This window comes from Microtus ochrogaster, unplaced genomic scaffold (genome assembly GCF_000317375.1).
Source record: "Microtus ochrogaster isolate Prairie Vole_2 unplaced genomic scaffold, MicOch1.0 UNK7, whole genome shotgun sequence".
Classification (NCBI taxonomy): domain Eukaryota; kingdom Metazoa; phylum Chordata; class Mammalia; order Rodentia; family Cricetidae; genus Microtus; species Microtus ochrogaster.
The window spans coordinates 5512069-5525332 of NW_004949105.1; the positions used below are offsets into that span (position 1 = coordinate 5512069).

General features: G+C 47.4%; 1 protein-coding gene across 1 annotated transcript in view; it reads left to right on the top strand.

The window, feature by feature from the left end:
• The first annotated feature begins 6081 nt into the window (after positions 1 to 6081).
• Positions 6082 to 13264, top strand: part of Tubgcp3 (tubulin gamma complex associated protein 3) — a 52935-nt gene continuing 45752 nt past the window's right edge. The window contains exons 1-2 of the mRNA XM_005366283.2: positions 6082 to 6236; positions 10005 to 10112. Coding sequence (XP_005366340.1) covers positions 6161 to 6236; positions 10005 to 10112 — 184 coding nt within the window. The 5' untranslated portion in view covers positions 6082 to 6160. The remainder of the gene's footprint in view (positions 6237 to 10004; positions 10113 to 13264) is intronic.

Below are 13264 nucleotides of genomic sequence, written 5' to 3' on the forward strand. Positions count from 1 at the left end.
ACTCAGGACCTTTAGATGAGCAGGCAGTACTCTTAACCACCGAGCCATCTCTCCAGCACCCACAATCTGTCAATCTTGCAATGTGTTGAGGGTGTGTGTGTGTGTGTGTGTGTGTGCGCGCGCGCGTGCACGTGGGCGCGCAAGCGCTCAGATCTGCAAACCTCACCAACACTTTTTAAAAATTAACACTCATCCTCTCACAATTCTGTAAAGGAAACACGTTCACTTACGTTTTAAAGATGAAAAAACAAAACAAAACAAAACAAAACCCTGAATCTCAAAGCAGTTCTCTGCTGGGAGTTTTGCCTCCGGTGGAAAGATTGAAAACCAAGGTTTTGAAGGGCTCCTTGGAACGCTACCACCTGCTGCTCTCCCTGCCGGGTGCAGAGGGGAAGGGCCTTACACACTTTCCGAGAACAAGACAGTTTCCCAGCCTAGCTTTTTTTCAGCAGGACTCATTTGCATAAGCACGAGAACTCCTCAACAATCCAGAACAGTCAGCTGGCTCCAATTCCAGGTCTCCTGTCTTAGAGTTCAGCCCCACTGGCCGGCAGAGGGCAGCACAGGCCAGCTGACGGTGGCTTCCCCTAGGCTAGCATTGGCCTCAGCCGCCAGCGTGAAGCCCGTTGAGTCCAATGCAGCAGCTGAACCTCTTCAGGTTGGGTGTCCTGGGTGCAACAGCTCAGGTTCCAGAAAGAAGTGGGTAATTCTCCCTCTCTTCCGTCGTACTCTGGCGACGCTGCAAAAGTCGAGAAGATTCTGGGCCACAGGCAGATTTTTTTTTCCCCTCTATCACCTCGCTAGAGACACCTAGTGACCTGTTATAATAACTGGAGTATGAGGTTTCCCTGCGTGAACTGTATTAAAGGACATCTTTCCAAAATAGTTCTGATCACAGCAAGGCTTTTAGTTAGCTTTCTGGGAGCTATGAAACAGTCACAGGAGCCAGGCAGTGGTGGCACATGCCCTTAATCTCAGGGATTCAGGAAGCAGAGGCAGGCAGATCTCTGTGAGTTTGAGGCCAGCCTGGCCTATCAAGTGAGTTCCATGACAGCAGGTCCCACACAGTGAAAACCTGTTGTGAAAAACCAACCAGACAAACAAACAAACAAAACAACCAACCAACCAACCAAAAAAAAAAAAAGTTACAGGAACTTGCATTTCCTTGCAGCACCCAGGGGCTTTGGGACGATCAGGTGCTGCTTGTTAGAGAATTCGGAGGAGCACACGCTGTACTCTGGGGCGTGGGAGAGGTCACCTGGTGAGGATTTTTCTTTTTTAAATTCAGCTTGATATAGATTTCTTTTAGCTCCTAACTTATTAATAATGTGTCAAAAGGAGAAGCCCTGCTGTCTGTTGTAGTCAATCATGACTTTAATGCAGACTTTAGAATTAAACTCCTATTGCCAAGGTTCATGTTTGCGTCACAGCGCCCATTGGGTGGCATCTGTGGTACCCTGGCCAATTGAGAAGTCCAGCTCTGAGGCCAGGCAGTGTAGCAGGAACTTCAGTAAAGTCCCTCCTCCCTACAGGCCAGTCCTGTGGTGAGGAGGCCTAGTGGACCCTTGGGTTATTGGAGTGCAGTTCCCAGAAACTTTGGGTAGGTCTCAGACTCCCCTTCATGGTACTGGTGGTAGTCACTCTGCAGCTCAGTTAGCTGTGTTTCAGTGTTTGTGACAGTCACACAGAAGGAAGGTGGCAGGTCAGGATAGAGCATCTGGGTACCCTCCCTCCACTTCCCAGCGCTGCCTGCTGACAGGGTACAGGACATTGTTGCTTGAGTTCTAATTGGTCTTAATAGTAAAGACCCAGAGTCAGATATTGGGATAGATGCTGAAAGATCAGAGAGACAAAGGAACAAGCCACAGCCAGCTTGTACCTTGCTACCTCCTCAGCTGAAAAACAGGGCTGAGCTCCTGTCTCCTCCTGCCTGATAGTCCTCTCTCTGCTGAACCTTATCACTTCCTGTCTGCCTGCACAGACTTCCAGACCTCTATGGCTAATGAGTGGCTAGTTTCATTCTCTGATCTTTAGGCCAGCTAACAAGATATCGCCATAGGACACGGTGATCAAAGGCACATAGAATATCAGGCAGGGCTGCCCCTGTTGTCCTGACTTTTCCGCTGGCTGGCAGATTCAACTTCAGAAAAAGTTATGACTCAGACCTGGAGTCCTGGAGAAGACGGAAGCTGCAGACTCGCTACTCCATGGGTGGGTGTGGTTTGCACCCGAAGCTGTCTTTAAAATTGCTTTATGCTCCTTCTAAATAAAACGCCGAGGTGCAGGAAATACCGGAGAATGCAAAGTAATGACTCCTATAACTTGCGGATTCCCATTCGGCCGAATGTTGTGTGACCATTAATGGTCAGGCCTTAGCTTATTTTATGATGTAGAAAAATATGAACTGTCATCTTATACCTGAGCATTAAAATCTTCTGTGTAATACTATTATGTATTTGTGTATTCACATGTGTGGTGGGTGTAGGTATACCAGAATTTCACAGAGAGCATCTCCCTGGGTTGCAAGCATGACTTAGCCTTTCAGTTTTCATGGTTTTCCTTTGTTTTTATGCTGCTGGGGATCGCACCCAGGGGTTGTGTTTTGTAATTTACCACCAGCTGCATCCAGTTCTCATGTTTTGAGGTAGAGCCTCGCTAGAAGTCGCTGCCAGCCTTGTCCCTCTAATACTCAGGATGGCCTTGAACTCACAGTAAGTATTTGCTTCATTTCCTGGGTTCGGTTTTTTAATTTCTCAGTGCACATTTGTTTTCTTTTTTCTTTTTGTTTTTCAAGACAGGGTTTCTCTATGTGACTTGGGAACTTGTCCTGGAACTCTCTGTAGACCGGGCTGACCTTGAATTCACAGAGATCAGCCTGCCTCTGCCTCTGGAGGGCTGGGATTAAAGGCTTCATCCCTGCCCAGCTGCACATTTGTTATTTGGAGAAAAAAAAAAAACCTTCCTCCTTTAAAAAAAAATATGGCCAATAAATTAAAAGCAAGTTTTCAGGTGAATATTTAATATAGTTTTCCAAAGTAAAGGAGGCCGAAGGAGAAAAAAAAAAAGATGATGCCAAAACATTAAAGCTGAACCTCATAATAGGCTCAGGAGGAAGAGGCGTTCAACACTGGCAGTAATTTGGAGGGTGTCACTGAGGGGTTGACACGGTGACATAGGGTGACTACTGTGTAGACTATGATTGTTAGTATGAGGGGTCCGACAGAGACAGTGTCACAGAATGTCCGTTGTCAAGATTTCAGATGTAGCACCAGATCCTGATGGTGACATGTTGCAGCTGTTGTAAATGGTCTGCAGAACTCTGAAGACCTTGATACAGACTGACCGATGGTGGCTATTGTGATGTCTGTGGTTGTAACTTGAGGCTCTTTATAGAGGCAGTGATATGGCCCAGCTGTGTGAAGACTTCAGAAGTCATGGCAAGGCCCCAACTCAGACAGTGACATGTGTTGGCTATTACGGTGTACCAGATGTCATTCTGCGGTGATTGACAGAGACGGTGATATGTGGCAGCTGAACCATAAGGTACTTGGCACAGACAATAGTGGGGTGGCTGTTGTGAAGAAGCTGGCTGGGTGTTAGAGTGAGACACTTGACACAGACAGGGCATGCTGCTGTTGCTGTGACCATTCCTGATAACACAGTTTGAGGCTGCACGACATGTCACCATTATTGTGAAGAGTCCAGGTGTAGCAGGAAGACACTTCGAGCATATTTTACCAAGGGCCAGGAGCCCAGGGATTCACTGGGACTTACTGCATATGTGTGGGATGAGGGTGAGTGGAGGTGTGAGGGAGCCCTGGTTAGGATGACACCACCTCGATCTTGACTTGGTAGATTCAGCTCCCCATGCTCCCTCCTACCTGGTGTCCAATGTGACCTCCTTTCCTCCTCTGCCAGCCCTCAGGAGAGTTGAAGAAACTCTCAAAAGCTGTAGAATTTACTCAGAGAAGTAATCCGCTTCCACTGCATGGCTAGACATCCAGAGGACTGTGAGGACAGCTTCAAAATGAACTATGAAGGCTGTGTCCCAGTGTTTCTGGAGTGGGAAATACGAGGCTTCTGTACTGGTTCTTCAGTTGTAACAAGTCCATCAAACAGTGCGTGATGCTGGAAACTGTGGGGGGGAGGGGGGGTCCTGTGCCGGGTGCAGAAGGGAGTCACACAACGGGATGTGTGTGGAGGTCGGAGGACCACTGATGGAGTCAGTCCTCTCCTCCCATCATTTATGGGTTCCAGGGATCAACTCAAGTTGCCAGGACTCCACATGACCTGCTCTCATCCGCTGAGTCATCTCACTGTGCACACTTCTGTTACCTGTATTCATGATGATCACTCACTTGAAATATAGAATGTAACCACACTGTAATTCCTATATTGCCTGAAAAACCTTGTTGGAGTATAGAAGCTGTAGAAAAAAAAGTATACAGTAGGAAGAACACAAGAAAGAACATAAGAATACAGGAAGAACACAGAATAGAGAAAAAAGAAGGAAACCATCAGGAGAGGGTGTGAGTGTCTTTTTCCCTAACCCCCTCAGATAGAAACGTCTAGTATGCGCCGACACTGGATTTCCCTTTGAGCCCTGTGCTGTCTTGAGGCAGGCCTCCTGGCAGCAATAATTGCTAGGCACACACAAACACATTTATATTTTCCTAGTGGGCCAAACTTTTTGTTATTATGGTATGTGTTTATGACTTAGAATAGATTTTTAAAATTCCTCTTGTGGGAGTGTGAGCACACATGTGGAGGTCAGAAGACCAGCTAGGGGAGTTGCTCCTCTTCATACACCATGTGAGTCCTGGGGGTGCTCAAGTCATCAGGCGTGGTAGCTGCAGCTGCCAAGTGTCCTCAAGACCATGTTACTATCCAAACACCTGCCTGCACCAGCTACTTAACTTTCGAGGTGTTGCTATCAGCTGGCCCTTTACTTCAAACACCCATACACGATGGCACAGCACTCTGGGGATTTTCCTGGCTCACTGGCTGCCATCACATGTTTGTCAACATGTGGACGATCAGATGTGTGAGTATTCAGTCAAGAAAGCCATCTTAAGACTTCTTGCTGGGATCACTCCTATTACCAAGGATGGTGCTAGGACCCAGTCAGCAAAACAACCCATGGGGATTGAAGATGAAGAGCTAGCTACTTGGGTGATGGAAACTGACGTGGAACCCTGGGAGGTGAGCTGCCCCACCACCCCGGGGTGGGGGAAACAGTAGGAATGGGTGATGTTAGTTGCCATAGCCATATTCTAGACCTTCTGATGGAGCATCGTCTGGTGTAGCTGGTACAAACTAGGTTGGTGCTATAAAGAATGTGGCTGACGGCAGAGGCGTTGACAGAGTCGCACTGAGTAACAGTCAGGGGTGAAGTGGGCTGAAATTGGGAGTCTCCTCTGGCAGTTTTCCACCGTTGACTTCCATCGGCTGAACCTCAGCCTCCACGTACCATTTGTTCAGGGAGCTCTCGGCTTTCTGTACACCACAGAGCAGGCAGGAAGGGTGGCTAAGTGATCTGCGAGCAAAACACGAATAAGTCCATGCCTTCCATTAAGGCATGAGCCCCATTGCCATGACAGATCTGGACAAGAAGGGCATTTTCATCTGCTGACCACCGCGCATCCCGGCAGGAGCTGCGGGCTGGGCTCTGTCCTTCCTGTGTTCGTTCCACGGACACCACGGAACTCCTGTGCCTGCGCCCCGGTTCCCAGGACTACCTCGTTCCAGACCCGTGAGAAGTCACTTCCGAGAGCTCAGCGTTGGAGCCATGCCGCCGCCGGCGCCCCTGTCACCGTCCTAGGGTTCACGCACACTTGGACTCCGCATCCAGATGTGACTGCAACCGGGGTCTTTCGCAAAGCAGCGCTCAGACCGCAAGCTGCGGAAGTGCACTGCCGCCAGGACCCGACGTTACCGCGAACAGCACACTGCAACACCGCTTTGCCGGCCGCCACCACTCGTCCCGCGTGGAGAGGCGGGGGTGTGTCGTCGCCTAGAAGGCGCATGCGCGCCTCGCGCAGGAAGCGGTGCATTATGGGAGGCGCGCGCTTTTGCCGCTTCCGCGAATATGGCGGCGCCGTAGTCCGGGCGCGGGATCCTGGGGCACGGGGAGGCTGCGGTACGCAGTCCGGGCGCGGTGATGGCAACCCCGGATCAGAAGTCGCCCAACGTCCTGCTGCAGAACCTGTGCTGCCGGATCCTGGGCCGGAGCGAAGGTACGCGTGGCGGGGCTCAGGGCATGGAGGCTGAACGCCATGATCCCGGGCGGCCGGGTAGCTGTTATCCCTGGCCCCGGGGAAGGGAAGGGGTGCGGCTCGCGGGCTGTCCCTGGCCTGGGGACCGGTGCCCGCTGGGCTCGGTGTTCGCTCCCGGGTCCGAACTGCACCGCGGCCTGCAGCCCTGCCTCTGCGCGCTTCTCACTCTGCTGTCACCTCTGCCTCTGGGGTGATGCTCGCTTATTCCAGCGGAGTTCGAGTAGCGGATGACGCTCCTGAGAAGCCAGACCTCAGGGCAGTTTTGCCCACTTTACCCGTGCTGGAGCCGTGGTAGTCGGGGGGAAAAAAGGTCAAGGATCTCGTCTCTTGAAGCTCCTTTTTGGAGATGAGTGGGGGCGCGTCATGAGGGAACAGTTTTGTAATTCACATGACTGGGTTACTTGCTCCTGTGTCTCAGAATGTAAGAGATAATTCGCGCAGGTTGTCAAGGAAGACTTTAAACACAACTTCATTTTAAGAACTGAGAGGGCCTTTTGATCGTCCATGCTTTGTAACAACATTTGTAACACCTTGTCAGGGCAGAGGATGAACTAACTACTATGTGTCACAGCTAAACTATTAACGCAGTTCTTACTTTATACCTTGCTGTGTTCTTTATTCATTTAAAATTTATTGATATAAAAAATCCTTCAGTGCGAAATGTGACTATTGTGTTGGTGGGCAGACGGTGTTTGTGCGTGATAAGCGCTATGGGGAAAAGGTAGGATAAGCCGATAGGAGTCGAGGGGAAAGTAAGTCTCAAAGCGGTTATCCCAGCGACCCAGTGAGAGTGAGTGAGGGTCGTTCCACCGTCTGGGGAGAGTGTCCTTTCTGGTTGAGTGTCCCAGTCATAGGTGAAATCATATATCCAAGGTTATTAGTTATGACTTTATGCACCCTAACATCATTTTTCCTTTATTGCATTGGGTCCACAATTTTATCTTCCAGAAAGAACCTCATAGTTATAACTGGATTTTGAAGTTATTCGTTATGAATTTCTAAATTTGAATTTTTTTACATAAAGGTCCCTTTGGATTGGTAGAAGTTTTACAGCTTACAGGTGATTTTTAGCAAAATTCTGTACCCTCCCATCCTCCCCCGTTTATGATTATGTCTGAGTTGGGAGTCACTGGTCTCAGATACAGGATAAAATACTGCACAAAGCTCATTAAAGGTGACGCTGGCTCTCTGTGGATGGAGTGGAGGGTAGCTGAGGGGACTAGCGACTCCGTTCTCACACACTTTGTTGGAGTTTTGTCCTGGTCTGACAGGTGTGTAGCAGTAGCTTGTTGTCCCTGGTGCTGCTGAGCATCTTTTCATGACTTCCTTCTAACAGACATTCGAACACCTTTCTAATGCTGTGTGTGATTTTTTTTGTTTTCTCCCCAGCATCTGCGTATGTCCTTGCTGAGCTGCTTCTTCCGCCCTTATAGTTCTCAGTGTTCTTTATGTTTTGCAGATGAGACCTTAGTTTAGTGTTCTGAAATGTTTTTTTCCAGTATTTTAACTCTTAACAGTTTTTTTTAGACAAAAATTTTCACATTTTTAAAAGTTTTTTTTGAGATGAAAAGATGTGTATAGATGGACTGGAGAGATGGCCCAGTGGTTAAGAGCACTAGCTGATCTTCCAGAGGCCTGAGTTCAATTCCTAGCAACCACATTGTGACTCACAACCATCTGTAATGATATCTGGCATCCTCTTCTGACGTGTGGGCATACATGGAGGAAGAATGTTGTATACATAATAATAAATAAATAAATCCTTTAAAAATGTGTATAGGTATTTTACTTGCATATCTGTCTGTGCACCGTGTGTGTGTGTGTGTGTGTGTGTGTGTGTGTGTGTGTGCGCGCGCGCGCGCCGCAATCTGCAGAGGACAGAGGGGGGTGGAGGATATCCTGGAACTGGAGTTGCTGATGGTTGTGAGCCCACATGTGGGTGCTGGAAATTGGATCCTGGTCTTTTGGGAGAGCAAACAGTGCTCTGAACTGTTGAGCTATTATCTCTCTAGCCTCCAAATCTTGATGCATTTCAGTTTATCTGTATCAGAAAGGGGAGGGGCAGGGAGGTAGCTCAGCAGGTAAAAGTACTTGCTCTGCCGTCTCCAGAGCCATGTAAAAGCCTTGCATGGTGGCATGCGTTTGTAATAACAGCACTATGAGGGCAACTTGGGAGGCAGAGATGGGAGACTCATCTGGAAGCCCACAGCCAGCTGGTCTGGAGTTTGCTGCTGCTGCTGAGTGATAAGAACAGCAAGAGAGACTGCTTTCTCAGCAAGGTGGAAGGCAAGGCAAGGACTGATTCCAGAAAATAGCCCTTTGATTTCTGCATGGATTCCAACCCCCCATAAATAAGAGAAAAAAATATTTAAAATTGATCATTTTGGTGTCATGTGAAGAACTGTTACCAAGTCCAAAATCATAAAGATTTCTTTCTTTTCATCTTTTCCCCTAGGAGAGATTGTATTATATTTGTTAAGCTTGTTATGACTTAGATTTTTGCTGTATGGTACAAGTCGAGATTCAGTTTTGAGTTTACCTGAGGAACCCCTCCCCCATCCGTACTTGCTTTGTTCTTGTCTTGAAGACTGAAGGTGTTGAAATGAAACCTTAAAGAATGTTGATAGCATCGGCCGTGCCAGACTAGTTAAAGCCAACATTTGTGAAGGAAAGGGCCTCATGTCAGGGTGGTTTTTAAAAGCACCTTGTGTTTCAGAAAGGTTTAGATGTCCAAGAGAACTGCACACACAGTCCTCCTTTGCCCAGTGCCATCTCTTTTGTCTTGGTGAAATTGTGATTAGTCTTAATTATCACCATAATTCAATATAGACCTCCCCCTCCCCCCCAGCCAGAAGGCAGTCACAATGAGAGATTGTCCAGGTTGGCCTGGTGGAATGTCCATGGGGAATTATCTTGATTTGTGGGCAGTCCTGCCTACTGTGGGTGTCACCATCATCTAGGCTGAGGATCTTGGCTTTGTGAGAGTGAAGAAAGGGAGCTGGCCGCCTGCATACAGTTCATTACTTTCTTGACTGAATGTAGTGTGACCAGCTGGTTCAGGTCACTGCTCTTTTACTTCCTACAATGATGGACTTGATGGACTGTAACTTAGAGTTGTGAGTCAGATGAGCCTGTTCCTGCGTGAGTTGCTTGTCAGAGTTTCTATCTTTGCAGCTCAGAAAGGGAAGACAGTTCCCACTCCCCTTGCCATCCTGTCCTGGCAAACATTGGGCTTCCAGTGTCGTCCTGGAAGGAATGCCACGCACCCATCACTCTCCAGCTTTTCCCTCTGCGTTCACTCCTGCTGTGGCGAATTTATGTCCTTATTTCAGCTGTTTTAGTCTCAGCTTCATGTATTTCTTTAAGGAGGCAGAGACAACCTATGTTGTAACACACTGTAGAAGTATGTACATGAATCCTGCTTCTTTCTTCCTGGAGCTGCTCGGACATCTTGGCCAGGCTTACTTTTCTCAGTTCCTTGTCTGGGCTGTGACTTTAATCACTTCTTTTAAAATGGCTGTCTGTGCAGTTTGGTTTTCTTTCAGGATTTTTCTGTATCTCTGCTATCTTTCCCATAGTTTACAGAACTCTTTCTCTCAGTCGTTGATGTCATTTTGGCTTTTCTGTCCTTTCAATTAGGACTGGGCAGAGTGGCTTGTACCCTTGACCCGTGTGCTCTGGCCATGAAAACTGCCCCGCTGTAACCTGCACCCTTTGCTCACCTTCCAGCTGATGTCGCCCAGCAGTTCCAGTTTGCTGTGAGAGTCATCGGCAGCAACTTTGCTCCAACTGTTGAGAGAGATGAATTTCTAGTAGCTGAAAAAATCAAGAAAGAACGTATGTATTTTTGTTAACTATTATGTGTTGGATTATGAAACTTGTGAGAACTTAAGAAACTATGTGACATGTGTATGCGCACGCTCATGTGTGTTTACGTGTGTTTATACATGTATCTAAGTGTATATTTCTATGTGTGGTCACATATGTGTGTGCGTGTGCATGGATATATACATATGTGTGTATACATGCCTGTCTGTGTTTATGTATGCACATTTGTATGCATGTGCATGAATGTATGCTTTTCTCAAGCATGTTTTAATTATAGGTATTATTAAAAATAAGGACAGTTTAATTTTGTCTTGGCATTAAAATATAGTGAAAGTTTATTTTAAATGTGTCATAACGCTTATTTAGTTTTAGGATACAAAAGATAGAAGAACTCCCTGTCTCTTCTTGCCTCTCTGATTTCCAGTATCTCATGACATGACAGTAACCACTCTCTGTTGTTGCCGTCAGAGTTGCAGCATTTCAGAACAGTGCAAGCATTTTACTTTTCCATGGCACTTATGGCCCTCTTAAGTGGTGATGCCTTGGAGAAGAAGGTTCCCCACTCATGACCCTTGGTTTGGTAACAGTAGTTGGGTTGGGTGAGGTTGGTTCCGCCACCCCTCAGCCTATGGAGTGTGTTCTGTCATCTAGGCTCTCAGTGGCAGGCAGTCTGCTGCATTCGTGGGAGAGCTTTTGGTCCTGGTGGGGAGAGTATTTTGCTGGTGTGCTGGCCTGCTGCAGGGGGGCCTTCCGTGGGACTGAAGAGCCTGCCTTCACTAGTAGCAGATTCCTCCTACTGAGGCCTACTGTTAAACTGCCAAATGAAGTGGGCTTTGCTTTTGTTTCTAAATGTTTACAGTCTGGCAATAGCACTCCCAGGAAGTCATTCTGTATGGCATGGATTCCTGCCCCAAGCTGTCGAATTAAGAACTGCATGGGCTGGCAGTCTTTGTGGCTGTGATCTTTCAGAGCTGTAACAGAGTTGGGAGTGTTGGCTGGTGACAGATCTGAGGCTGTGGCTCTGGAGTGATTGGATCTAGTGCCTCTGCCTCCTGAGGACTTCAGCAGTGTGACTCCTTAAGGACTCAGCGCTAGAATGGCAGCCTTGCTGTGACACTCAGTGGTCACACCTACCGAGTGCACCTGCGATGGTCCTCCTTGTCAGCTGCTTTACTTTCTTGGGTTTAAGTTACCCGTGGCCAACGATGGGTGGAAAATAGTGGTGGAAAAATACATCCCTGAAACAAATGATTGTAAATTGAATGACCTGCCATCTTAAGGAGTATGTTGAAGTCTAATGCCAGTCCATGCCTTCCTGCCCGGCCTAGTAGTCACCTCTTTGTTTAGTCTGTGCATTCTTTGTGTGCTGCCACCTTGTCTCATTAGTCGTGGAGCTGCCTTCTCTGTCACCAGAGTGAGGGTTGTGTTATCCGTGACCTGTGCTTCTCATGGTCCTGGCTGGCTTCACACTTGCCATCCTTCTGTCTCACTTCCCGAAAGGCCAGGCTTATAAGCATGTGTCACCATACTGAGCTACCTTATTTTTCTTAGTGGCCCCAAAGCAGAAGGGTGCTGAACCCTGTAAATCAGGTATGCTGAAGAAAGTCAGAGCACTTCCTGAGAGGTATTGGAGATTTCAGACATCCCCCAGGGCTCTAGGACCCTACCTCACTAGTTAAATAAGCAGAAGAATAGCAGGGGGAGGGGGTTCTGGCCTGTTACTAAATATTGAAACTTACTTTCTTTTCATGTCTGTTTAGTGCCCTGTCAATGTGAGCTCTTTCCATGAGCTCCAAACTGCTTGCATTCTAGATTACCACCCAAAGCCCTGCCTAATGTGTGCCCTGTAAACATAATTTCCCTTATGGATTTGATTTTATGGACTCCTGGTGAGCTCATTGCCAGTGTATGTCACAGTTATGTCATTCATAACTATATGACTTCAGGAAGTCACATAAGTTGTTTTTTCTTCAGGAAACTAGTGTACAGCTTCCTCTGTGAACCATGAACGTATATGTTGCTGGTTTAGCACTGTGCCTGTGTATGCTACCAGCAAGTGTCCTTTTGCTGTTCTTGTCCTCTTCGGTGACACTGCCCTCACTGCCTGTGGTCCTCTTGTCCAGTTGCTATGTTGGCCTGTCCCATATCACCATTCTCTGGCATTTGAAGCTGATTTTGGTTGTTGGCATCCTAGTATAGTCAGTCCATCCTCTGGAACATCACAGGAAATTCATTTCCATGGCTGACTTCAATTGTAAATATCAGTAGATTTTGGATTGAAACCCATACCAGCGCAGTCACGCAGGAGAGGGTTCCGTTAGTCTCCTCGTCTCTCACATTGGCAAAGTGGAGTGCGTTGTAAGTCAGGACTCTACCTTTGCTAGTGACTTAGCAGGGAAAGCGGTGCTTGCTTGTGAATGCTCAGTTGCTGACTGGCCTGGACTATAACAGTTTTCAACTTCACAATGAGCACCAATTACTTGGTGTCATGGCCGTCTTTATTTGGAGTCTGTTTCTGTTGTTTTTTATTTGTTTTTTAAGACAGATTTTTTTTTTTTATGTATAACAGTTCTGGCAACTGACTTTGTAGACCAGGCTGGCCTCGAACTCACAGAGATCCATCTGCTTGCCTCTGCCTCTGAATGCTGGGATTCAAGATATATGCCGCCACCTCCTGGCCATTTCGGTTGTTTGAAAGGTAACAGCTGTGTTACATTTCACTAGGATTGGTTTTATTGGTCTCCATGGTTAGCTGTGTTCTCTGTAGGAAGCTGAACAGCAGCTGTGGCTGGGATTACATTGTCTCTGTGTGCAGAGCACCAGGGTCAGATCCATTCCTGTCTATATGTGGTTAATTGGGTTAATGCTGGGTACCAGGGTTAGAGTCATTCCTGTCTCTATATGTAGTTTGCCAAGCATGGTGGTATAGGCCTTAATTCCAGCACTTTGGAAGGCACAGATCAAGGCCAGCCTGGTCTACATAGTGAGCTCCAGGCCAGCCAGAACTACATAGTGAGTACTTTTCTCAAAACTCAAATTAACAAGAAAACATTCTATGTTTAGTTCATGATTAGTGCAGGAGCCAGGATCTGCTCCATCCTTGTGTCTGCTGCAGTTCATGGTTAGTGCAGGAGATGGCATCAGCTCTGCTGCAGTTCATG